Source organism: Phycodurus eques, chromosome 17 (assembly GCF_024500275.1).
Source record: "Phycodurus eques isolate BA_2022a chromosome 17, UOR_Pequ_1.1, whole genome shotgun sequence".
Lineage (NCBI taxonomy): Eukaryota > Metazoa > Chordata > Actinopteri > Syngnathiformes > Syngnathidae > Phycodurus > Phycodurus eques.
Window position 1 is genome coordinate 20,122,514 of NC_084541.1, and position 26,973 is coordinate 20,149,486.

At 45.4% G+C, this 26,973-nt stretch overlaps 1 protein-coding gene across 1 annotated transcript; it reads right to left on the reverse strand.

Annotated features, from left to right (window-relative positions):
- Nucleotides 1-1,611: 1,611 nt before the first annotated feature.
- LOC133415772 (connector enhancer of kinase suppressor of ras 2-like) lies at nucleotides 1,612-26,825 on the reverse strand. Its single transcript, XM_061702147.1, is given in 23 exon segments — nucleotides 1,612-3,070; nucleotides 3,149-3,348; nucleotides 4,468-4,918; nucleotides 5,678-5,778; nucleotides 7,348-7,412; nucleotides 7,501-7,572; nucleotides 8,073-8,146; nucleotides 8,235-8,413; nucleotides 8,484-8,532; nucleotides 8,605-8,795; nucleotides 9,716-9,796; nucleotides 9,874-10,079; nucleotides 11,496-11,584; nucleotides 11,586-11,630; nucleotides 12,416-12,562; nucleotides 16,028-16,096; nucleotides 16,194-16,253; nucleotides 18,080-18,199; nucleotides 18,285-18,326; nucleotides 18,801-18,888; nucleotides 18,971-19,173; nucleotides 20,904-21,067; nucleotides 25,229-26,825. Coding segments are annotated over 23 exon segments (2,808 nt in total). The 5' UTR covers nucleotides 25,293-26,825; the 3' UTR covers nucleotides 1,612-3,022.
- Nucleotides 26,826-26,973: the final 148 nt, after the last annotated feature.

Sequence of the window (26,973 nt, forward strand, 5' to 3'; positions counted from 1 at the left end):
TACATACAGGTATCCGCATTCAAATGACATCAGGGAATCGAGTAATTAAATTAAGAGGCCAGCTACATCATTTATTTGCGATATATTCTTCCAAATGATCTGGTTTAATTGTTTTAGTATCGCTGCAGACGCTGCCCGAGAATGTGTTGTTGCTGGCACGGTTTATTATAAACAGTAGTGTGCCTTATATCCACTTCTAATCAAGGCAATGGAAATGGATGCCAACCATTTCTGCACTCAAGTCATAAAAAAACATGATGCGATCCAATACAAGACCATCATCATCTGCTTTTAAAAAGATAATATTTTGGAATTTTGGTTGACACTGGTTTCCTTATTTAGCTCCACAAAAGGGTATTAATAATCACGTCAATATGAAACAGCACCATTTGAAATAACTTTAAAAGTAAAACCCCAATTAAAAAAAAACCACATCATTACATTAACTGTTTGATCAATCAATCACACTGAACATTAATAACTTTTGTGAGAGCGCTTGTATTTGGATCTCATCTTGTTTTTATGGCTGAGTAAATGCTCCAGAGACAACTATGACAACTTTTTTTTTTTTTTTCTGGTAATCCAAAAGAACACAATTCAATCAAGCAGTATATTCAATGTAATAATTTACTCCATGTGAACAGTTTAAGCCATGTTAAGTCACCACAGAAAGCTGCAGCAGTTAATCTGAAGTTCAAAATCACCGTGAAGTTCGTAATGTTAAAGACAAGCAAATCAAAAGAATAATAAACCACACGGCAACGTCTTTGTTACATCTTTTGGGACGCTTGATGTTCTCTTTTTGGACTGCATGGTGAGCACTCATAGAAAATGAGACACGCAGCATCTAGAAGTCAAAAAGAAAAATGACATTTGACCTTTTATTAATAAGCACAGGCCCACATTTGCGCAATTGTGGAGAGCATCACTCACAGGAAGCCTTTGCCACAACCCAGAGGTCCAAAGAACAATTCTGTTGGTAGGCAAACTTTTCGACAAACTCCCTTCAGGCTGGGACATGACCACGGGAAGGACGCAGCCTCATTATCAACAACTGAAATCACACAGATGCTGAATATTTAAGAGAAAATCAGAGTATACGGTTCAAGGGTTCCGAAAGCAAACAAATGGGTAGATGCAAGCGCTTACCATTTAGCAGTAACACAACCAAGAGGGTCCAAATCACCACACGATAACAAGACATTGTGGTTTCCTGTTTCTTTCGCTCCAAAATGAGGATTTGCCAAGGTTTGCTCGTATTTTGGTCTAAGGGGAGGAACAACAGTAATAAGGAAGCAGCAAACTGAACATTTGAGGGAATCATTGGTATCACTTGAGAACATGCTTTCCTTAATTGAATTTAAAGAAACAAGATAATTGCAGCCAACTTGTGATTAAAACATGTCATGAGACAGACATTACCAAGGGGGCACCAATTTATGATTGCATTTTTTTCTGATTTAAAATCTGATAGTCAGTTATCGTCTGATGTTATTTGAGCAAAAAGTTGGGAGGTTTTCAAGACGCATGTGATGTTTGCTGAAGGAACCTGTTTGTAAAAAAAAAACAAAAAAACATACGTGTCTCAGAGCAAAACATTGGACTGTCGTGGTAGTAGCATTTGATGTACCTTCATATCAATGGGGAAACATGATTTGAGATACAAATATTTTGAGTCAAGGAATGAATTAGACTCGTATCTAAAAGCACCATTTCATGTACATTTGAAAATGTCCAATCTTTCAAGAAAAACGAGGTCACACTTTGCGATGGTTGCTTCCCACTATCATAAATTGTGACCACCATATTTTGGACAACACGTTTGAGAATATTTGTGTCCAGATGAGAGATAGGGGATGTCAGAAGGTCAGAATGGCACATTAACATTTTGGGGCTGTTGGTAGGATTAAAAAAAAAAAAAAAAAAAAAGAGTATTATATTAATTTGTTGGACTTAAACAAGTCAAGTTAAACAAGTTCAAGTTCCTTCAGTGCTCACTGCGCTTTATTGTTATCGACTGATGCATCCTATTCTGAGCTCCTGTGTGTGGCCAGGCGTGTCTGCAAATAGCGACTTCAAATACAATTATGACGAGAACATCTTTGGTGTGCCCACGCCATACTTTATTTCCATTTTTAAATAAAAGTATTGCAGCTACGATACGGCAATGTGGCACACGTGCAGTTAAATGGCATGGTCATATGTTTTAGTACAGTATTACAAAACATGCTTGTACATTAAACACTTAATAAATACGGTTACTCCTCATCTCCTTCGTAGTGAAATTAGCTTTTGAAAATAAGTCTTGAGGTCGAGGCAGTTGAGACGAGCAGTATTCTCCAAATTAAACACACTTGGGGGGGGAAAAAAACAAATGTTTTTTTGTTGCCCCATCTTAAAGGAGTGCATGCATACAAAAATAGACAACTATTGTGACCATCCCGTATATTTTACAATATCATTTCCTTATTGCCGAGTGTGATAGTTTCACCCCTATTTGAAGGGAACCTTGCTTGCTATTACATCTTCTCTGGTTATTGTTGGAAAAGTACAATGTACATTCACAATCACTGAGGCACAGCACTTGATTTACGATTTGTATTCCAGCACATATCCTCAAGATGTTGTGTAGCAACGTCACACTCAATATAGATTAATGCTCATACACACAACAAAATGGAGTGTCCATCCAAAATAGTCAATCTGATCTGATCAGCTGCACATAACTCCAGCAAAAGTGACAGGAAACAGCCATGCATGTGAGTCAAAGAAGCCCTCCACATCAAGTCCATGACAGCCACACAAAGTGCTTTTTTCTTTTTTTTTTTTTTTCAAAACAATTCAAACCAGTGCTCAACCTTCGAAAAACGTTCTCATGGTTAAAACTACAGAAAGCGTGTGAGGGGGTAACACTCTGAGCAGTAGAATTGCTTGAAAAGGGAGTGGGAAAAAAGGAGGAAGGAAAATGAAGCCTTTGCATCTCCAGCGACGAGGCGGGGCCTGAGGGGACCGCTTTCGCACATCAGCCTAAAAAGCCCAACGAGCGGTTTGCGCCTTGAAGAGGGACGTTCTGAAAGAAAACGAAACATACAGGCATTACGTCCAGTTAAGCGGTAATGAGTCGTATGACTGAGCGATGTGCCAGTACGTTGAGAGAACTGTGGAGGATGCGCAGCCGGTGCAGCTTGTCGCTGAGCACGGGGTCGTGAACTCTGCGCACAAAGGAGCGCTTGTACTCCAGGCCGCTGGTTGAACGGTGGTCAGCTGAGGCGGCCAGACTGGTGTGCTCCAGGGCTCGGTACAAATCCCCCACCGAGTCCGACTGCAGCCTCGAGTCTCTTCCACGCCCTTCAAAAGATGAATTCAACATTTTGTTCCAGGAGCTGTCTCCAACATTGTTTTGCTCAAAATAACACGAACAGCAAAGGCATTTGACAACACATTAAAAAAAAAAACGCTACAACATGCCACCATGTTCCAGGTGGTACTCCTTTTCTTTTTTCATATATAATCCTATAACCCTAACCCCTCTCTCTCTCTCTCTCTCTCTCTCTCTCTCTCTCTCTCTCTCTGAGAGAAATAAATAAAATAATAAAATGATAATTAATGCTCATTTTTAATGTTATTATTTATAACTTATTTATTAATAGTCATTTAATCAATGATTTAAAAAACAAATGTGTGTTGTATTTTATTTACACAGATATAGTGAATCCTCAACTAAAAAGAATCCCATTGAAGTAATACAATTCTCAAATAAAGACAAATGTTGCACATGACAAGTGAGCATTTGTTGCAAAGGGTCTCAAACTACAGAATCTTTCCAACACTTCCAGCACACACTGCTCTTTTATGCACACTGCCATCTGATGGCGAGACTCTGTTACTACATCTATCTTAGACGCTTTGTAATAAATGCATCGCAGTGTGCTTCGTTTTGTGCTCCTCCGAACCCAAACCCACAAAAAGAAAGTGACCGTAAGAGCAAAAGATGCATGAGGAAAAGGAGAAAGCGCCTTCGAGCAGGTTTCTTTCTTATCGTGTTCACAGTTCAACATTAACATGGCTGAGAGGATTCATGCTGGCGACCGCATCCAGACAGCGCCGGAAGGCGCTGTGACATCTTGATTGAGGCAGAGCAAAAGGGGTTTGAAAACACACACACACACACACACACGCACACACACACACGCACACACGCACACACACACGCACACACACGCACACACACAAAAGAAGCGGAGGGAAAATGGAGTGTGTTTGGGAGGAAGTGGGCTGCCAAGACAAATGTGGATCACGTAAGACACCAAATGTCATCACACTCAGAAAACTGCCCTGGTTGTCAACGTGATTGAAAGAAAATAATGAAGGAGGAAAAAAAAGAACCGGCGCTGTCCGTCCGATTTTTGTAATGCAAATTGTAATGTGTCTCGGCTGATTGGGAAACAGCGTGTCGAGGTATCTAACCTGTCTCTCTGGGCCGCTCCGGCGGGTAGCGTCGAGGCGCTCTCTCGTCGGCCGCCAGCATGGCGTGAAGTCCGCTGTCTCGAGGTAGCGTGAAGCTGCGCGGTTTCCCTCCCGCCTCCGAATCCACGGCGGACCTGACGGGCAGGGGCAAGGCTCGGTACTGTTCCCGCAGCAGGCCGCGCTGCGCGGGCAGCGTGGACTGCCTGCGATATTCCAGCGGCGCCTCTTCCGCGGGGTACGCCCGGACGAAGTGCATCCTGGCGTTGCTCTCCATCTGGTCCTGCCAGGAGTTTCGCGGGTTGCTCGCTTTGTGGCCGGGGGAGATGGCGCGGCCGCCGTCGTCGTTGCCGCCGCCGCCGCCGCCGCCGCCGCCTTCCTGAGGCGAGGAACGTGAGTGGAAGGTGTCGGATGAGGGGAAATGACCGCCTTTGGCTTCCAAGAAGGGGCTCACCTAAATACGATCAAACGTTAAGCAGCCGGCCGGGATGGACGAGAAAAATGGGGCGACACTACTAAATTCTTCGAATGCGCAGTCCATGCTCAAAATGACTATTTTGCCCTCGCACACCTCATATCATATCACATCTGCTTTTTGGTTTACTTTACGGGGTCACCATAGGGGTGGAAATGCCCACCATCATTCATTTGCTCTCTTCTATGTTCTTTGTATGGAATACAGAGCAGTGATCTATTTGAAAAAAATGGATGTCTACGTAAACTCGATTGCAGCACAAATAATTGCTTGTCAATTGAATTTGTCAGGATGGCTAAAATTTGATTTCAGTTCAACATTTTAATGATGCCATCACTGTGCGACACGAATTCTGCCGAGCAACAAGTGAATCGTTATTCATGTTCCTGAGCTTATCAGACAATTGTGAGAATTGTTGAAAGTTGAAGAGTACGAATAAGTACGAAACTTCGGTCAAAATGTGAAAAAGGATGCAAATAGCAATTCTCTTAAAGTTCTCGTAAAGTTTGAAATGTTTTGCCGCTTCCTCGTGTTGTTTCCAGCTCAAAGATACCCATTCAACAAAGAAAAACTCGACCGCAGTACAAATCATTTCTGGCTTTTCCGTTATTAATAGAAGCCCATAAGACACATGACAGTAGTCGTAGTTTAGCTTTCCTGCGATGTTGTTGCTGCCACGTTTGTATATTGTTTGTCTATTATATACATTTGAATACACTTCGCATATATTGTACTTACCGATGCTGTTCTGGGGTACGTGTCGTAAGGCGGCGGCGGACTGTCCTGTTTGTTCACGCACGACACGTCCGTGTCCTCGTGGTCACTTTCACTCCAGTAATCTATTCATGAACAACAAATACAACACAATCCAACCGGGCTGATGAAATGCAACGTGAACATTATGCGCTGAATGAGACCGACAACGCAACATGATATGGCGCTTTCAATGGGAAAAAAAAAACAAAACAAGATGCAGACTTCTGCCTTTTGATGATGATGGACACTTTCCCACCATTTTGCACATGCGTGTCGTGCGATGACTGCATTTCTCCCTGATGTACAGGATTTGATTTTAAAACGCATCTGTTAATAAAATATAAGAGGACAGTGTCTTTCCGCACACCCCGTGCACTAGTTAGCTAGTACTAGAGTGACGCCAACTACCAGCGACAAATTCCTTGTGCGATTTGACTAAGTGGAGATTATTCAGATCTTAAAGGCATTTAGTAGCGCTAACAAATCGCAGACTTGCACAGGTTCCAGTTTGCCTTCTGGATTGCTGTCAGAATGAGCAGCGATGTAGGTGTGATTTTGAGATCTGCTTAAAGCGCAAAGGAAATATTGGAAGATGTAAGAAGAATGCCCTGTGATGTCCTCTGGAGGCGTTATATGAGTCTTCAGCTTACATGACGTAAGAGCGCCGTTCTTCATAAATCAAATGACAAACCCACTCACCAACACACCACCATTGCCAGGTTCCCCGAAACAGATCCGCAATAACGTGCCGGATTTCCGGCCCATTTAAGAAAAAAATGACGACCTCCGCTCCTGAAATGAGCAAGGACCTTTGCATCAATTTTGATTTTGTTTTAAAAATATATATAAATATATTCCAGGTGATTATCCTGCGTGAGTCAGATCCTTCCGACTCCGACAGTGAGATGTGAGTGGGAGACGGTGCTAACACTGCGTTCAGTTCTACAAGCTTAAAAAGCACAATTAGTTGGATACAAATGTGATTTAAGAGACATTCACACCAAACAAAGACCTCTAACCTCCTTTCACATTGATACTATACGAACAAATGTCTTAAGACATGCTTTCTAATAACCAATGAAGCAATCATAGGTTGGAGTAGACACAATAGGTGATGCTGCCGTTCAAATATTGGAAAGGTGAGCATATACAGACATACATTGAGGTTTTGGTTTTGGTTGAGTTTGGCAGGGGTGTCAAAATGTTTTTGTTGTGGGCCACATTGCAGTTACGGTTACCTTCAGAGGGCTGTTAAGACTGTCGAAACATACAAATGCTTAATCGCCTCATCATATTCTTACAAATACACAACAAATTGATGGATAACTACTTTTGAAGTCAGAAGGATAACAGTTTGTTTAGTCGCTGTAAAAAGTGGTCTAGTAATTAAAAAAAAAAAAAAAAAAAAAACGCTTGCTGTATTTTGACATTATTTATTACATATGAAAATTTGAAATTTCGGTACAGATTTGAGCAAGAATCTTGGAGCTTGTCGCACAAGATTCGTCTTGGCGGGCCGGATCTGACCCGCGGGCCTCGGGTTTGAGGCCCGTGATGCCATCCCGGCACGCGGCCTATAATTCAAGCCAATCGCGACGGGTCACGGCCTCGGTTTTTGAGGTTTCCGACGAGAAGGCGCGTACGCGACTCACCTCGGTCCTGGATTTGGTCCCGCTCGCAGTAGCCTGCCACAGCCGTGCTGAGACGACTCAGCCACCTGCGGGACGGAGAAGGGCGGCCGCACCGCCGAGTTATGCGGCGAAACCATTCGCGCGACATCAGACCGTCACACTCGTTCCACGCACCTCGACATGTCATCCACGTTTTCCGCCGCGAAGTAGAAGGTCTTTATCTTGGGATGGCAAGCCCTGAAAGCACTAAAATGAAGCCAAAGGTACATTTTCAAATGCAAGCGCAAAAGAACGGCCACGTACGAAGGCGACATTAGCGTACGAAGGAGACGAGAAAGCCGGCGCCCGATCTCAGATCGAGTTCAGACACAGGTCAGCACAACTGATTTTGTCACATCAAGTGGGTGTCAAAGTGTCCGTGAATATTTTGAGCGCAATTAGCGTCGACGCTGCACTGCAATGCATCCTACTGAGAGCGGTTTGCAATATTTTGTAGTGAAACTGAGTAACCAAAACGGTTTGAAAATATCGCGATACAAACACAGATAGAGGAATGGAAACGGGATGGTCTCATTCCCACTCGAGCACATCGTGCAGCACACAAAATCAACCGGGACTTCGGTTTTTGGGTGGGGATGCACCGATAGCCACAGCTGAAAAAAAAAAGCTCCGATACTACGACACTGGAAGCATTTTAACAGCCTGACGTACGAATAGAATGCAAATCAAGAAAAAATACGACTCACAACTTTCTCCTGCATTCGGTTGCCCGATCGATCTTAAACTCTGGAAGATTGACAAAGCCTTCTGCCTTCTCATCCTGTGGCGAGCAAAATCATTTTGAAAAATTGTCATCAACGCACACAAAGTGACACGTTTCAAACTTGCAGGAAAATCTTTCCATTCACCTCCTCGTTCATGTACCAGTACAGACACGTGCCTTTCAGGATGAACCAGTACTTTTTCCACTTTTGAGAAAAATAGGTTTTGGCGTCCTTCTTCTTCCACAGCCAGCCCTCGCAGTCACCCTGACCCAAGTCCCTGCAGGAGATCCGTCGCTTGCTGATGGAGGCCACGGGGCTTCCGGCTGCGGGAACAGATCAAATCAGATCGGACCAAAACATCGCAACCTGAGTTTTTTTTCTCGCACGACTCGCCTTTGCTCTTCTTCTTTGACTTCGACAGCAGCGAGGATCGCTCGAACACCTGCAAAGTCAAGCAGAGCCGTGACCCCCCTGATTCCACGCTTTGATGAAGTGAGCGTGCGGAGGCACTGACGTGGTAGAGGGAGGCCGAGTCGGAGCTGGACGCGGACAGGGAAACTTCCATCTGGAGGGCCGGGATGAGCGTGTAGCGGGCGGGGCTGCCGCCCCGCTCCATCTTTCTCCGACTGTGACTGAGGCTGCGGCCCAGCGGGAACTCTCCCCCGGCGCCTTTGTCTTCGCTCGTGAAACGCAGCAGTGAATTTTCTGACGGGAGATACAACCGCAATGTAAACCGTACGTGCAAATATGTATCGAGGGCCCGTACGCCGAGGTCTCCGGACGACACGCAAATTGCTTCGTTTCGTACGACTAAATACATAAATATGCTTCCGGGGCAAAACTCACGAGGTTGGGCTGAGCCATTGACCACAGTATATATCTTTCTTTAGGGCATTTAAAGCAGCCTTTCCCCAACGCGGAAATCAAATGCTACAAGCTATTTGAATTATCGTCAAGCATACGCGTTTGAGTCATAATCATCGAATGTACCGTGCTTTGCCTTCTGGGTCATTGATCCATTGAAAATCGTTCAGGGAATGTTGATTGTAAATGAATAGTGTCTGATACCGCCATGATACAACTGTACCTAATGTTATGACCTGTGAGCATACACACATTTGTTTGCGAAGGGAAGCTGTTGCCAGGCAGGAAACCCTGCAGAGTTGCTAGAGAGTGCCTCTTGTAGATAAATATAACTTTTCCCCAGAAGGTAACAAAGGTAACGAGACGTCAGTAGCATCCCCAGAAGAAACAAAGTCTGCCGTTGAGACCAAAATAAAGCACGTCGGTCTCGTGGCGCTCCGATTGTCACCTTGCCGCCGAGAAAAGAGAAAAAAAAAAAAAACATGTGTGGAACTTGAGAGAATATGTGACAGTTGCCGGAGCAACCGCACACTTTTTTTTCCTTCCTTTCCTTCCTTGCGAACAAGCAACACTGCGAGCGAGCACGATGGCGAGGAAGTGCTGCTGGATGGCGAACATACGGAAATGAAAGAGGCGGGACGCGACATCCGGCCCGCTCGTGCTTCCGCCGAGAGACGCGAGAAGATGTGACGAGGATATCAGGCGCCCTCGTCGCCCCCCCCCCCCCCCCGCTCCCCTTTCTTCCTCGCTCGCCCACCCACCTCTCTTCAGCTTGGCCAGGTTCTCGTCATCCTCCGCCGCCCAGTTGTACTCCAGCGGCATGGAGATGGGCCTGAGTCTGCCTGGGATCACGAGGCAAAGGGAATTTCAGGAAGTCGCCAAAGACACCCCCGAAACGTACATTCGCTCAAAGTCTTACTGTAGGTGGGCGTGCTGCCCCTGCGAACGGATGACACTTCCTGGTCGTGGTCGTACTCGTAGCAGCACAGTATGGAGTCATCCTCCACCAGAGGGAAATGCCGCCGACACTCCTGGTCCAGGTAAGAATTTGGCGAGTCGGAGCGCTTGCCGGGATGGACGGGGTCGGACGGAGAGTCGTCGCGCTGAAGGCTCAATTTGTCATCTCTACGGCGAGGGGTTGCAAGAAAGAATTGAAAGGGGCATGTTGCCATTTCATTGCTCATTTCTCATATCTTTGATGATTTAGTTTAACTCCATCCATCCGTCCATCTACAGTAGCGTTTTCTAACCTTCACTCAGCCAAGCCACATTTTTTAACAAAAGAAAGAAAAATCTCACGGAACACCACCAAACAAAAGTGGATTCCCGGATTTACTGAGTGGAAGAGCATTTCATTGTTCTGCTTGTCACAAAACGTCACTGGCATAGAGAGGTGAACATATATAGATTATTTCAAGTAAATACATATTTTCGGGGACCATTTAAACAATCTTGCAATCTCTCCAGGCACGCTGGTTATCCTGTTTGGGGTCAAAGGTGAGCTGGAGCTTTCCGCAGCTGACTTTGGAGGAGAGGCACAGTACACCTTGGACACCTTGGACAGCTTTGACCTCTTGACCTCAGTGACCTCAGTTCATCCCGGCGTCGGAACAAAAAAAGAGAGCAATTCCTTCACCGCAGATCATCAACATGTCAAGAGGCATACGCCGTGCTTTGTTCGTGACTGAAAACGCCCGCCCATCTGGACACGTGTGTCGACACGCACACGCATATGCACACGCAACACACCTCTCAGTGTTCACGAAGGAACGTGTCACCCAGCGAAAATACCTGACGTCTTGTTGATTTGATTTGCTTGCATTAACATGCGCTCACGGCCATCACAAACACAATCTGGAAATTCGGCCTTTACAAAGATAATGATTGTTATTTTGACAGAGAGTTCATTCATTTACAAATATACAGTGGATATCAAAAGTCGACACACCTGCGTTGAAAGGCCGGATTTGTTTGTAAAACGAGCTCGAGGGAAATAATTTCAGAATTGTGCAATTGTTTGAAAAAAAAAAAACCCTTTCGAGAGGGGAAGATAAAACAAACAGCTGAACTAATGTGGTTGCATAAGTGTGCACACCCTCTTCCAACTGGGGGCGTGGCTGTGTACAGAATTAACCGATCAAATTCAAACACATGTTAAATGGCAGTCAGCACACACCTGCCGCAATTGAAAAGGACAAACCCCAGATAAAGTTCAGGTGTTCTAGTAGCCTTTTCGTGACATTTCTTTTTTCTTTTTTTCTTTTTCTCGCAGAAGCCTGAAAGTTTTGTGCTCACACTGACTGGTAATTCAAACAGTTCACAATTTCCTCCGCCGTGATTAAGACCCGATTTCCAGCTGAAGAAAAGCAACCCCAAAGCGGCATTGTGGCAGCACCACGCTTCACTTTAGACCGACGGATGTTTTTCTTGTGGCGACGGGCAGTGTCGTGTTTGCGCCAAACAAACCTTTTGGAATTACGGCCCAAAAGTTCTACGTCGGTTTCATCGTGTTTGGAAGATTTTGTGTGTGCGTAACCTTACCTGGGAGCGTAAGGTTCGGCCGGAGGAGGCGGGATGTAGAGGTCCTGCAGGGCGCAGCTGCCCCTCCTGGATGGAGTGCTTAAAGTGCTAGGTCGGTGTGGTGACGCTGCTGCTGGGGCTCTGAGGGAACAGCGGCTGCGCGGGAGCGAAGGTGTGCAAGTGAGCGCGTGCACGTGTGCGTACGGAAGGCAGGAAGACAAAAAGAAGAGAAAGTTAGTTGCATGGAGTGAGTGAGTCAGCGAGCAGTTGACAGCATCATTTGAAGGAGTTCGTCAAATGATCAGCACTCCATATCTTAGATGCTTCACTTCTTTCTAACTGGTTCGCACAAGTTGGCTTGGGTTGATCATCCCTATGAATAAAAATCAGCACGAAGCAACAAGCAATTTGTAAGTGGCGCTTGAAACCTGATTGGGAATCCAATCCAAATCCGCGGAATTATGACAATAAACAGCTACGTGTCTTTTGAAACGCCAGCCGGGATAGGAGGGGAAGTGGCATGTGATGCCGTGACGGCGGCGGAGGCCGCGAAACGTTCTGTGGCTCTTTTGGGCCTCGGGGAGGAGAAGCATTTGCTTTGCTGTGCGCTTCAAAGAATGACTCGACTTCACGAACACACATTGCTCTCATTTGCACTCTTGATGGCATTGGCACAGATTCCGAATAAAGCAAATGTGTTTCGACAAAGTAGGACAACAGATGATTCGGTGTAAAACGCTATCGCTTGAACCTGCAACCAATTAGAAGCCAGTTGCGCTCCAAGCAGGGAGTGGCTTCTTGAGCTTCCTCAGCGTTATTCATTTTGCTTGATCTGACATGTTTTTGAAATCTTATTTTTAACATAAAACACTCATAGTGAAAGCCAGAGTGAGACGCGAGCCAATATGTTCGCGAGGGTCGAAAGTAGCTCGCAGTCATACTTGCAGAGCCAAAGGTTTCCAGCGCATGTTCTTGAGCAGAGCAGGAGTGGAGGTGAGCGTGCTCTGCGGGCGTTTCTTCAACGTCAGGCTGACGCCCGCCGGGTCCCCGCGCAGGAGGTTCACCAAGTTCTTCAGTTGCCAGCCCACCTAGCAGACAGCAATAGCACAATACAATACACAGGTGTTCATGTTTGGAAAGTCTCATGAAGTATTCATTCATAAGGAATTACGCAGTACGGGGAAAAGGTCTTAAGCCACCACTACTGTGTTTTTGTCAGCCATTTTCACAGTAGTCAATATGACTTGTAAAACATGAAATAAGAGGACAAAACTTTGTGGCGAGACAAGCGATTACATTTCAACAGCCAATTAGATTTTTCATTGCATCCCATTTGTTAATGTAATGATCTGTGTAATGTTTTTTTTTGTTTTTTTTTACCATGTGAATAAATATAATACCATTGGAACTGTGCAACTTCGGAATCACGTCGGCACCTTCCGTCTGTTCTGCAAATTCACCGGGACATACTCTACTAACTAACAAACAGATGGGCAAACAAACCCAAATGCAAAACGCTATGAACATTTTTCACATTTATTAATACTTATTAATACCAGTTCTTATGATCATGATCGTGATCGCGTTGCTAAAACAGCACATGTAAAGTGGCCTAAGAATGTGGCGCAGTGCTTTTTTCTGCTCACCTGTTGCTAGGCAGAATTTGGGGTGTGCAATCACTGGTGGCCCCAAATCCGACATTTAATTAAACGACACAAAGTCAAACATGTCGAGGTTCTATTACCTCATAGTGTGTGGTATCCATTTGGAAACACCCGGGTATGTTACAAAATACAGATACGTTATTTGTTATGTGGTAATTATTATAATGTGAAAAGTGTGTCTTGATGCGGATGCATTGCAGCGAAGCCGGCATCGTCAGCTGTTCGTGTTGGTGAGGATCTCCGCGTTAAATGCAACTGGAGGCCACGGAGCAGCTTACGCGCCTCCCGTGTCGGCATTCGGAAGCTTCTGTCAAGTCGTGCTAAGCCTCCAGGTTACAAACAGATACACGCCTTGGAAATAGAATTCAACCCAGTTTGGCGAGGTTCGTGGTCAAAAAATAAAAAATACATCGATAAATAAATCCTTCTCGGTGAAGTATTGTTTCCCGGTGTTCCAAATATGCCAGCCAAAATGTTCTTGTGGAAACGGTGCACTTCGCAAGCAATTAATTTTGTCACACATTTTTCATCTTGGCAGTCATTGCAGAGAAGCGCTTACACACAGAACGAGTGCACAGGAGACAATTAAAGAACACAAAGCTTGCCTTTAATCACTATTTTGCCGGGGCGGTCAATAACGGCAATTGTTTGACGCAATAATATGAGGAATTTGCCGTTGTTTTCTGTCCAATTTCATGCAGAAAACATGACGCGTATAAAATAGTGTCACGTTATTCCCATTGTGGTTGAATTTACAGCGTGTTCATCCATTGTGATTCTTTGAGGTATTCCATCCTGACACAATGGCCTCATTTTGCTAAACAATGACAAATATGTGACGGTTTTATAGTGTGCGATCACAATTTTGAAAGCTTATCACCCGGCGGCATTGTTCTTTTTTGGATTGATTCAACCTTTCGACTCTGGTTTACATGAAAAAAAAAAGACTCTTAAATCTTGTTTTTGCGCCTCACTGCTGCTTGTCTTTGTTATAGAATGTCTTTCCTTTCCTTCATATCCATCGATCAATCCTTTTTCTTCACCGCTTCTCGCCACGCGGGTCGCGGGCGTGCTGGAGCCCATCCCAGCGAGCTTCGGGCGAGAGGCGGGGTGCACCCTGAACCGGTCGCCGGCCAATCGCAGGGCACATACAAACAAACAAGCATTCGCACTCACATCCGCACCGACGGGCAATTCGGAGTCTTCAAACAAGTTTTTGGGATGTGGGAGGAAACCGGAGCACCCGGAGAAAAGCCACACAGGCACGGGGAGAACGCGCAAACGCCGCACAGGCGGGGCCCGGGATTTGAACCCCGGTCCCCAGAACTGTGAGGCAAATGATATTGATATATTAGGATTTCTTTTTGTACTTGTGAGACATTGCTGGGAGATATTGCGTGATAAAAAATACATTTAAGTGCGCGACGTCACACGGTAGATGTTGTCATGATTTTGGCTCCTTTAATGAGCTCCATGAGGGGATCAAAACAACAGCAAGTGCCTGCGCCCACGACGACAAACTATCCCACAGTGTCTGTCAAAACTTTGCGTCGTTACGCGACAATTTGACACAACAAAAGAGAAGAAACCCATTTTCAAAATGTGGATGAAGGATGTGTATGAAACCACACTGAAATCATTTCCACTTTGGTGGCATTTCACAGGAAGCAAGTGCCTGAGACAGCACTTAGTTATAATCATGGAACGAATGGCTGAGGAGACAGACAATAGCTATTTTCGAGCCTTTTAAAATGTTCAGCACAAAGCTTCGGCTTCACCACTATTTCTCTTGTTTGTTTTTTTTGAGAACCTTCCAAACCGTCACACAAATACAAACAAACACTTTGGCAAAGCCAATCCCAAATCCCAAATCCTGGCCTCGAGTCAGGCTGCATGGCTGAAGGAATCGCGGCATTTATTAATTACGCCACTAACTGCCACGAATAGGCTGGTTGCTATGAGATTGTATTTTTTGTCGTTTTCCCAGAGGAGGAGCGAGCACCTCTCATCCTTTTCTGACACATGAAAAGAGTCTTGATAACAAAGGATCTGGATTTGGAAAAACATGAAAGAAATAAACATGCTGCATTGTGTGCGTGAGGTGACTCGCCTCAGGTGCATAATTACACGACATTTTGTAGCAATTATTTTCCAATATTTTTGGGTTTGTCGTAGTCGCTGCACACTTCCACTTCCGGTCGTAGTGTAATGTAACTCATAATGAGCAGGCAGCAAACAGATTCCGTGGATAATAATAATTAGAAAATGAAATGGACTCTGACAGTAAAAAAGTTAACCACTCCAGATTAGAGCATAAATAGTACAAACGGAATACATTGATTGCCTGTCACCATGACGGTGCAGTGCTTTTTTGCATTTTGCTATTTCTTCATGATTTCCCATAATTTATACATGTCTCCCCATATATATATATATATATATATATATATAGATATATTATATAGTGTGTATGCATTGTGAGTACACTGAGTGATCAATGAGACTGATTCTAATGAGGTTTAATACGGGCGGAATCAAAAATGTCTGCCGTAAAAAAAAAAAAAAGAAAAAAAAAAGAAGAAGCTCTCTACCTTCACAACAACAACAACAATGAAAACATTTGATTTGACTGAAACCAGAGCTATTCATTTAGCAGTATGTTTGTTGGTGTGACTGCAGTTTGCGCCGCATCCGAGCGACAACGTGACCTTCTCTTGTAGCTAATGACGCGTTGAAAATAGCTGAAAATGCCCTCATTGTTTCCACAAACGAATAAAGCGCACCGGCCAGTTGCCCAGCTTGGATGACAAGTCGCAAAGCGTGCATGGTGTTCAAAAAAGGCTTTTATTGTTGCAAGGCGGAAAAGATGCATAAAAAGCAAGGCCTTACCACTGTCTGATGATTGACCTGAATGACTTCATCTCCAGCATGGATTTTCTTACAGCGGTCCGCCGGAGACTAAAAGACGAAGAGCGATAATTAGAGCGACAACGCGAGCGCGCGTCTCCCCGCATATTACACCCAAAAAAAAGCAACAGAACGGGATTGCACTTACTCCCTCTGTTGTCCCGGTGATGACATGCAAACCGTCATATGTTGACTTGATATACATGCCCTGTGGTAAAAAGTCCCCAAAAAATGCAAAGTGTATTACACCAGCTGGCTTTTGCACAAGACTCGGGTCAGAGTTATTGCTTACATTCTGGCAAATTTGGAAACATGTCAGCATGGCAAATCACGTTTGGGACCTTTTTCAAGACGGCCATTCTCCAAATGTGTCAGGCAGATCTCAAATTCATTTCACATTGGGTTGGGACACCAACATCAAACACGGCGGATTATTTATCTTGTTGTAGAAAGAGATCAAACTGAAAGCTTTCACTAAAAGGGGTCAGAAGTGCATGACAAACACCCAAACACACACATTTCACGCAGAGCTGCAGGAGCGCATGTGAACACTCACGCATATAAACCGTAGCAGCATGCCGGTCTTGAAGATGACTGTAAAACTGTAAGAGGTTTATTTTTAGGCCACTGGGTCCAGTGTTCTGTGAACGGATGAGAGAACTTGCATTGGCTCTCGTTGCTCGCATTTGTGTGCGCGTGGAGGGGGGGTTGGGGGGCTTCGGCTTTGGTCGTGGCCCCGAGCTGAGACGCTGGCGCTGCAGTGTGGGTCTCAGTGCCAAGATGCTCTGCCGCTAACCGTTGACGGCTCTAGTGTGTGTTCTTTGCTCCATAACCCAATTTCGAGATCCACTTACAAATATGTGTTGAAGCATAACATCCCCCCCTCCCCAATATGAACATGAGCGAGCCATTCTTTGAATTGCATTAGCTGACTCACATGCCCACGAGCTCAGCAAAACCCAGTTTTTGGACAGCTGGGAGGTCAGCAGTGGCAGTGTTCTTCGCAGTGAGAAGTCATGCCGCATCTGACATTGAACGTATGGATTTTAAAATGTAGCAGCAACTCATATTTCCGGAAACGACGTCCCGATGACTCATGGCTTCGGGTGGGATTTGGCTCGTTCAACGGTATTTGGCAAATCCCGGCAACCCGAGTAAATGCAAGTTCAAAGAGCTTTACGGGCCACTGCCAAGTGTGCTCATCGGCAAATGTATCGTTTACTCTCCCGATATGGACGACAGTATTGAGAGCAGTTAGTTGATCACTCAGCGATGAGACAAGCGCACCTACGTCCCCCTTTTTTCATTTTGGAATATGACATGCTTCCCATCTTGGTGGCAGGTGGCCAATAGAGGGCACTCGGGTGCCGCCCCACCACTCGCCACGTTAGCTTGAATAAGACATTAACAAAATGAAACAAGAAAATAAAAACGTTTTGAAATACAGCTACCGTGTGGCTATTTTTAGATACAAAGGATAAATATGATATAGTGAACGATGAGTTAAGCAAATGACAACGAATTTTGCCCACAGACTCGAGTTCAAAGTTGTACATGCGCACTAGCTCCTCTTCAATAAAAGATAGAAGACCGTGTCGGGGCGCACCTCTCCTGCGCCCAGAGCTGACTGCAGCTGGAATCGACAGACCACAACCCTCCCGCCGTGCAGAAGTGTATCCGCCAGTGTCGAAGGTATGTCAAGCGCTAAACAAGTAGCGCTACAAGAAAGAAATCAAGCAAAGTTCCGACTGAGCGTTTTTGGCCAGTGAGCGAGTCGCGTGCTTGGAAGCTCATTTCTACGAGCTGTATTTAAATCAAGAGCCACGCTGTGGCATTGAGTGTCATTAGTATGCTTTGCCATCACCCGGGATTACTCAGAGATTTGTACTTTACTTCTTTGGTTGCTCACTTTCATCAAACTCGTTGAACGTCTCGACGTTGCACGGAAATTAAACCACAGTCACCCGTGCGCGCAAGGAACAGAGTTTCTCCGAAGGCACAAACACAAGTTCCGAATAAATAGCGAGGACTTACCAAGCCCTCGGTGGATTTGATGTCGGGCAGCTGCACCACCTCCAGATGCGCAGCCTGCGACACCATGGGATCCGAGGAGAGCGAGATAATGTGGTCGCACGCGTCGGATAGAGTTTTACACTGCGGCGGAGAAAGTGGGGTCAAAAGTCATACGTGGGACGCTTTTATTTACATCTGAATTTGCGGAATTAACTCTGCGACTCACCACGTGAAGGATTTTGTTCTCCGTTTCATACACGGAGCAATCCTGGGGGAACATTAAGAGAGAGAGAGAGAGAGAGAGAGCGAGCGGATGTTACCACGAGAGAATTTATCCAAATGGGTTATTATTGGCATTTTGGCTGTAGGAGGATAGAAGCAGAAAAGCAAGCAGCTTGGCACCTCTAACCTCCAACGCTCCCGCACAGAAAATCACCAACACAAAACAAATGAATCACCAGCAGTGCGGAGGCATTTCTCGAACCAGTCTCTCGCTTATTTCGATGACGGTTCTCTAACTGCCGTTAATCAGCAAACTATTAGGAAGGATTTCGGTGCAACGCGAGTTGATAGGCGCCGTTCTGTGGCCCTTGCACTCATTACGGTGCAGTTGAGACTCCAGCGTCCGCCGGAGCACATCCCAGCTGACTTTGGGCAAGACTGGTTGTCAGTCAAAAAAAAAAAAAAAAAAAAACCCTTTGCGCTCAAAAGATTAGACATTAGATTAGAACATGACCTATACCTGCTGGACAATTGTAGTCAGCTCGAGACAGAGCTGGATCACGTTGTTCCTGGTGACGCCGTAATCAGCCACAGAAGCAAACGGTGACCTGGACAAGAAGGAGCGCCTGGAATTAACCACGACAAGCTTCCGACTTTGAGAGGACCTTGGCGATTTCGATGCGAGCTCACCTGTCCAGCCACGCCAGAAGGCTTTTGGCAGCGGCGATGAGGTCCACCACGGAGGTGAGGAAGTCGTTGGGTAGCTTCCGAGTGGCTCGGCCGTCGTAATGGCCGCTGCGCCGCCTCCCCGCGATGAAGTTCTGCAGGTTCTTGGCTGATGCGTTGAGCTTATGAGAGAGACTCTTGAGATTCTCTGTCTCCAGTCCATAATTCTGGAGGTGAGCAGATGGAGTTTGCGTGAGCCGCCGAAGCATTTGGATCACGTCCGAGATGTGGTTTTGCGCTGCACGTGAGGGCAACCCCTTCGCCAAAGTGCACCGGCGGGCCTCGGAGGGTCTGTCGCACCCTCCTGAACGAGGAGAGCGCGGCAGGAGGGCCACTAATCATATCTAATACGGCAGTGCCTGAGAGACTTAAAAGTAAATCCCAGTTACGTAAGAAGCTTTGCAGCTGAAGCAAGGCCCCTGTGCAGGGATGCAGGATGAGCGGATTTTACATTCCGATCGCTATCCGCGACCTCGGGCCATGAAATCTCCATTCAGTCTCTCCGTGTATCTCTCGGAGGGAACACGCAGCCATCTTCATCACTCTTCCGCTTTCCACTCTGTCTAAGCTTCTCACCAGTCTATTGACCACCTTCGCTTTCCAAGGGCTCGTGGGGCAAGGTTTTGTTTTTCCTTACAATGTGAACACGACTATAACGAAAGATCCTAATCAGGGAAAGGACCCTCACCGTCGGGCAACCGATTTAAGATTCAAAAGGAAACATAACTTAACGTTAACGCAACACCTCACATAATATGAGGTGTCCAGGTTGCGCCGCCGCTATTCTTACAGACTGACTGCCACGGCAGGTGATCCTCACTTGCCATGGCAACAGCAGACTCTGTTCTCCTTATCGAAATGGGACGCACTGCGGAAAATGTCTTCTTAAATTGTTCCTGTACAAATAGTTGCGTCTTTGGAATTCCTGCCCACCGCATCAAAAGTGCGATGGCGCAGCCGGGCAACTCTTTAGTTAGCTGTCTGTTTTTGTAGTCGTGTCTATGAGCAAGATGTTGGGCAAATAAATACAGTAAACTAAGTTATATTTATGTTATAATTGCCTATATTAATACCGTAAAAATGACAGAAACTATGGTCGCAAAGTACTTAATTTTATTATTTGAAAGTCATTTTACAACATTACTGTTAAAAAAAAAAAAAAAAAAGAGTAATTCTCGAGTAATAATGAGACGTTTGTTAGCTTGAGCTATTTTAATAGCCACTCAGAAGAGCAAAAGAATGCACATGCGACGAACAGACTCTGTAACTTCTCCTAACAACCCAGGCTAAACTTCTGCTCCTTCCCAACATACGGAAACAGTTGAGATTCATCACTTCAACATAAAGTGGATTTAACAGATTGTTGGATTTAACGGACCCCAATTTAACAGACGGCGGATTTGACAAAATAAAGAAAATAGTGTCCAGTTGGAGCTCAAAATCATCCCTCCCATTCACCAGCAAAGGTACGTTTGGATAAGCTTCAAAACTTTTTAAACATTTGAAAGCTGTTTTATTGTTATTTACAATAACTTTCTACTATACTGGTGTTTTCAGTCCACACGAAAAAAAGTGCTTCGATTTAATGGATAATCGGATTTAACGGACGACCCTTCCCCCCATTAATCTGTTGAAGTGAGTTTCCACCGAACTTGCTTGACACTATTTACTACTTTCATAACTTACACTTTCCCTTTTGATCGGTCTGAATGTCCAACTTGGACTAAAGTAACATGAGTTGACTTCATCGATGAAATGTGGCAAGTAAATTCTCCTCCGGGCTTGACGGCATACTGAGGTTTGCCCATGAAATGTGTCAGTCTTATCGAGACAGCGACGGCTCTGTGACTTGTGGTTTTCGAGTGACAAAACCCGAGTGTGGGAACTTTGGACTCACCAGCGCACACAGCAAGTCCACCGCCTCCAGTATGAGCTCCTGATGGCCGATCCTGGACACTCCCAAGTCCTCCAGCTCCTGGTGAGTGATACGCAGCAGCTGGTCCCCCCCGACTTTCTCCCTCTCGAACGTCTTGATGTACTGCTGCAGGCAGTCGTCCAGTCCTGAGGGAAGCGAACAACACTTGCCAACCGTTTGTTGCCTGGCAATGGCACATTTTTGCATCGATAAGTCAGTCAAACATTCTTGCATTGAGGCTTCTTATTGCGTCCCTGCGCAGAATATTTGCACACGTTCTGTTTAGGTTCTTTTTGGGAAGGCAACAGATTCCCATTAGTCAACAGACCTGAGGAGCATTTTTCAGCATGACACTAAAAAAAGCACAGAACTAAAGCCAGCCGAGCGTCTGTGCTCTGCTTTTCTTTTTTTTCTTTACATCTTCCACTGAGGCAGCAGGTGTTGCAGTTGTTGTTCAAATGCACCGTCTGTCTGCCTCCATGCTTATAAAAGAGCATTATGCAAGATATGGACATAAAACACCCTGAAAGTTAAACATTCTTTTTGACTCATAAAGACTCTCTAATCAGTGTTTTTTTTTATTTTTAACAAAAAAAAGGTGATGTTAACCAGTTGTATCGTTAATTCATAAATAGGAATTTGAATAAGATGCAATAGGTGAAGTCAATGTTCAAATTCCTGTTCAAAATGTTCATCTTTTTTTTCAGAAATCCTGTCTTCTATGGAACAAATGTTATTTAAATTCATTACATTTCCCTGGAGCTTTTATTGGGATTCTGGCTTTCATATTAAACAAGCAGCAGAAAAGTATTTCTCATTCACCCAGAAAAATGTCTTATTGAATTAACTAACACCTGAACAAAATTGCTCATAAAGATGACAGTCAAATGTCACCGGATGTTAACGAGAGAACCAAATAACTTGATAGGACTTTTTATTCTCGTCTCACACTGAGAGAAAGTCTGTTATTGGGGCCCACATCGCGTCAGATCAATCAAATACATGCAATTTAGTCGCGGGCCGATCAAGCATTCAGATCGAGTTGAACTGGCAGCAAAACACTGGAGAGGAAACAAAAAAGAAGGTTCATGCTTGGCACAAAACCGAAAGGCTTAACTAATCAGCCCTTTAACCAAACCAATTGAGACTCATTCTATCAATGCCGTATTCCCCCACGTTGCCATAGAAACTATGCAGTGGGATATTGGCAATGATTCCCACGATAGCCAAACGAAATATATGCTACAAGTAGAGAACAGGTTTACAATATAATCTCTGGGAAAATCGTTTTCAGCTCCATCGGACATCAACGAGGGTCCCAGAACGGATTGCGTTCAACTCGATCTGTTCTACTGTACTGCGGTTGCCGACGGCGACGAATGTATTAGCGACACGCGTAGTACATTATACTATATTATATGAACATACTTTACGGTATATCGATCCGTTTTCTATACGCGTCCACGTTAGGGCCGCGATGATCCGGAACCTTCCGGGCAACTTCGGGCGAGAGGCGGGACGGACCCTGGGCCGGTCGCCAGCCAATCGCGGGGCACGTACAGACAAATATCAATTCACACTCACGTTCATGCCGATAGACAATTTAGAGGATAGGATTCATAGGATTTGATGTATACTGTATTATTGCATCGTACGAAACAATTGATCGGGTGAACATTTGAAAAATATTGCAAACGTATGCCGAAGGATAGCGCGCTGGCGATTACACGAAATAATCTCGGCCGTCGGTTTTCTTGTCCGTTTCATAAACCCGTGAGATTATCAATCACGAGTAGAAGAAATGAAAGATGCGGCCCACTAGGAGGGGAATTTATAACATGCTAAATTATGGATTTGGGCCATCATTGATCACTGGTGATTTGTGAGAAAGCGAGGGAGTTGGCGAGAAATGTAAATGTCATAAACTGTGAACATTGCAAACAAGCAAATGGAAAAATGCACGTGACACCCTTTCATCAACGTACTTGCACTTTTCCCGAGAAGGAGTCAAAGATGGAATTCTTTTCTCTCCTCCTAATGAGAATCTCTCCTTTAAAGCGGCTTTGTCGCCGCTGGGAAGAAAGCGTCTTGCGCACACAAAGCACGATGGTTGGGGGTGGAGAGCGGGATTGTGGGAAGGTCACAGGGCGCCCCTGTTTGGCCTCCAGTGACATCACGGGCCCTTATGCTTAGAATGGAGGCGCTGCATGGTAACGGCAAAACGCAGCCAGGTCTCAGAAGCCGGGACAAGACTGAAGGCGCCTTCCCACCTCCACCCGCAGCCGCGCCACCCCCTCCCTCTTTTACATCACCACTACTGGGCCCCGGGCACTGGAACTGTCACTTCTCCACTTGTCACATGTGGGAAACTAAACATTTGGCCCCCCGCCCCCTTCATTTCTTCACACATCTTCTTGGTTTGAACTGCGCTAGTCTCTGCATAATCTCACCCCGTTTCTCATCAACGGACTACACGCGGGACATATTTGAAGACGAGCCACCGCACGAGCAAGCACGAGTTTGTAGCGTTAATATTGTGTGGTCCCTGTAGCCGTAACACACCCGAGCCAGTAAAAAAAGATAAAAACAAAAATAAAAAAATCCCTCATCTTTCGAGTTATGACTACGGGTGTGTGTGTGTGTGTGTGTGTGTGTGTGTGTGTGCCAGCAAAGGCACATATCATCTGTAGCATCCCGGAGGCCGCGTGGCCCAGCAAAACAACACAACTCGCGACACGGAACACGGAATCCGCTGGTAACGTTCTCGCACAAGCACGCAAAAAGACCAAAGTCGAGTCTATCTCGCGGTCACGTGTCCTCTGTGCTCTGCATAAATAAACTATATTGAACCAAAACGGTCATTTGCAAGGCAGCACCACGTCAAGGCTTCATCAACTTTTGGAGCAAAGTTTTTCAATGTGACGATGCGACTGGTCCATCGGTTTCTGATCTTTGGTTTATCACCGCACCTACGCGTGAAGGTGTGTGTATACACCAGGGATGCGCGTTGGAGTCAAAATCCCTGATTGGAAAGAAGAGCAATTGCTCCAATGTTGTTGTTTTTTAACACCACTTTGAACTGAACTGTTTTCACGCAGCCAGCAGAAGTTGCCGTCACACGGATGCAGCTTCACTTCCCACAGCCGATCTTCTTCTCCTTCTTTTCCAACAAACTCGTTGAGATTGAAGCAACAGTGCCTCTACTGGTTGCAATCGAGCAGTGCGTTCCATTTTGACTCAATAGCCTCAAGACACGATTAATCAACGGAATCCTTAATCATCCATGAATTGATCCCTATTAATATAAATTCAAAAAAGCCACAGGAAAAGTGCTAAATACTTTTTGGGGTGATGAACTGGGAGGAGCCTTAGCGATGGAACTTTTTTTTTTTTTTTTTTTTCTGTTTTTTTTGCATCTTGGCCCATTTGTGTTTGGTTTCCGGGCTCCTGTACTTGGAGAAAACTCCACGTGAGCAATATCCAAACGGATTCCAAAGCGGGTCTCCACAAACCACTCAAGGACCACGCTGTCAAGCTTTAAAATACTATTTTCACACACACCAAAAAAAAAAAAAAGTGACCTAACAGATCAGTATCAGCAATCTGAAGCTTTAAAAGTGTTTCAAAAGCCTCCAGCAAATTGTATATCATTAATGTCGAGGTTTCATTTGGAGTGGCGCGCAAGTGCAATATGGCGAGAGCTGTTTATCACCTTATCTACTGTCAAAATATTAGAGACATCCTTGTCGTATGATGCACCGCCACACATTCTAGAATCAAGCGCATGCTTCACGAATACTTCTCTGGCGGTGTCAAAGAAAGTATATATATATATATATATATATATATATTTTTTTTTTTTGTATCTTTGTCACGGCAATCGTCGCATTGTGCAGGTGTACCTAATGAAGTGGCCTGTCGTCAGTGTGACTTCTTACATCATCTGCGCTGCACAACATTTCATATAAAAGCCGTAATGGCGGGTTGGATAGTACTGTACACGTGTTGTCTATTTTCAAGTGAAGGTTAATATAAAACTAAATGGACCCCCCCCCCAGCCGGGTCTCCTCCTCTGAGAACTGCCAACAAAAGGACACAATAGAGGTTTGTTTACATCGTTTGGAGACACTTCTATAGGATGTGTAAGGCTGACAACAAGCTGCCGGAAAGGACTATTGCTTTACATTGTGTGGGGGGAAAATCGATAGAAGATGAAATGGTGTCATTAAAGGCTGAGGCTCATCAGGTGTTTTGTGTCTTTTGTGCACATTCAATCAATGGTGGCCCTGTTGATCTTCAAGTCTTACCTTTCATCCAGTCCACCACTTGACTGGAGCTCCACTTGCTGACGGGCTCCATGACCAGAGCCATGCACAAGTTTGTCTTGTCCGCGCGTGACAGAAGCAAAGAAAACAACCGCCGCCAAGCTGCAAATCACCAAAGCCGCTAGCAAAAGAAATATGTATGACACACGGTAAGACTCACATAAGCTGTGCTTTGCTCTTAGCGTGTGGGTGATTGTTGGTTAAGAAAAAAAAAAAAGAAAAAAAGAGAGGTAGCTCCTCGGTCCTCGGTGGGGCTTGAAGACCACACTTGGCCGCCGTCAAAGAGCTCCTTTAGTTGTCATGCGTGTCAGGCTCCGTGGACGGTGTGGGGTGATGCTGATGCTGATGCTGATGCTGCTGCTGCTGCACGACCTCGCTTCTTCCACGAGGAGGAGGAGGAGGAGGAGGAGGAGGAGGAGGAGGAGCTACTGGCTACTGTGCGGAGCACTCCTGAAGCAAAAGAAGAAAGCCTCGGGCGAGCATCGTCCCTCACATCGCAGACATGCAGGAGGCACAGCCCACAGCCCACAACGCGCCGAGCGCGATGAGATGACTGAGGGCTGATTGGTGCCACCGAGCTGTGCGAAGGGGGCAGGACGAGGAAGGGCTTCCGCGAGGAATTTCAGCCAGCTGACAAGAACATTTTCAAAGGGAAAAGACATGATGAGGTCTACGAACAATGGAAGGCGTGAACTGGAGTTTTGGGGCAGACCTCATTGCTGTTAATAACAGCAGATTTCGGGGGGAAAGACAGAAATTCACATTTCATATTTGGAAAAACTACAACGCTATTTCTTATCATGACAAATACAATTATGACGATTTGAAAAGGATACATTGTATGGAAAATGGACATTTCGGATTACATTTTTGTACGCAAATAGTTTGGTGTCCGGCAAGCGGCGTGCGGAGGGGTGGGCCGACGGGGCAGTGGCCCCCTAACCTTACCGAGTGTGAAATGAAAGAACCGTAACATGACATCATTTACTGAATAACCACCCCACACCAAATCTCTCCACCCACGATATGATCAGCTAGGCTGGCTGAAGATCCCGAGCCACCTTCAAGTGACTCCGGTTGCCCTAGTCCACTGTTTGAAAAACGATCATGCAGAAACTGCCACATTCTCCACGGGTGCTACGCCTACGCCATCGTGTCCAAGCCAAAGGTTAAGCAGAGCTGCAATTCGATTGGTCGGATGCAGATATCGGCATGAGCTAACATTAGCTTCTGGTAGCCAGGACATACTTTTGATTGCGCTGCGAAATTTTTCAACACTGTGGCAATGTTCAGTATTTGCGTCCGTCTGCCACATACACACAGCGTAGGGTATGAACTGCTCCTTCCGCGAGTGAAAATGTTTTTGACTTTACCCGTGCTCGCTTCTCCCCTCCCCCGCACACACTCTGAGCTCTGCGCTTCCCTCAAGTGGAAGCAAATGGCTTCCCCCGAGCTCCACCCTGGTCGTCATGGTAACAAAATCTGTACTCACCATCGGCCCGGCAGTACGTGGGGTGAAGTGTCCGGTCGCTCACTTGAATGAGACACCTGGGAACTGTTTGAAGTATTGAAGAAAAGGCATAATGTCTCATTTAACACGCCATCCAAAAGTTATGTTTCTTTTTAAAAACAGTTTCTGTAATCAGCAGAGTGGCTCTCACAAGAATGAGGCAGTAGACGTAGGTTGAAGAAAGACACCGAGTCCTGTCAATAAAACACACCCTAAG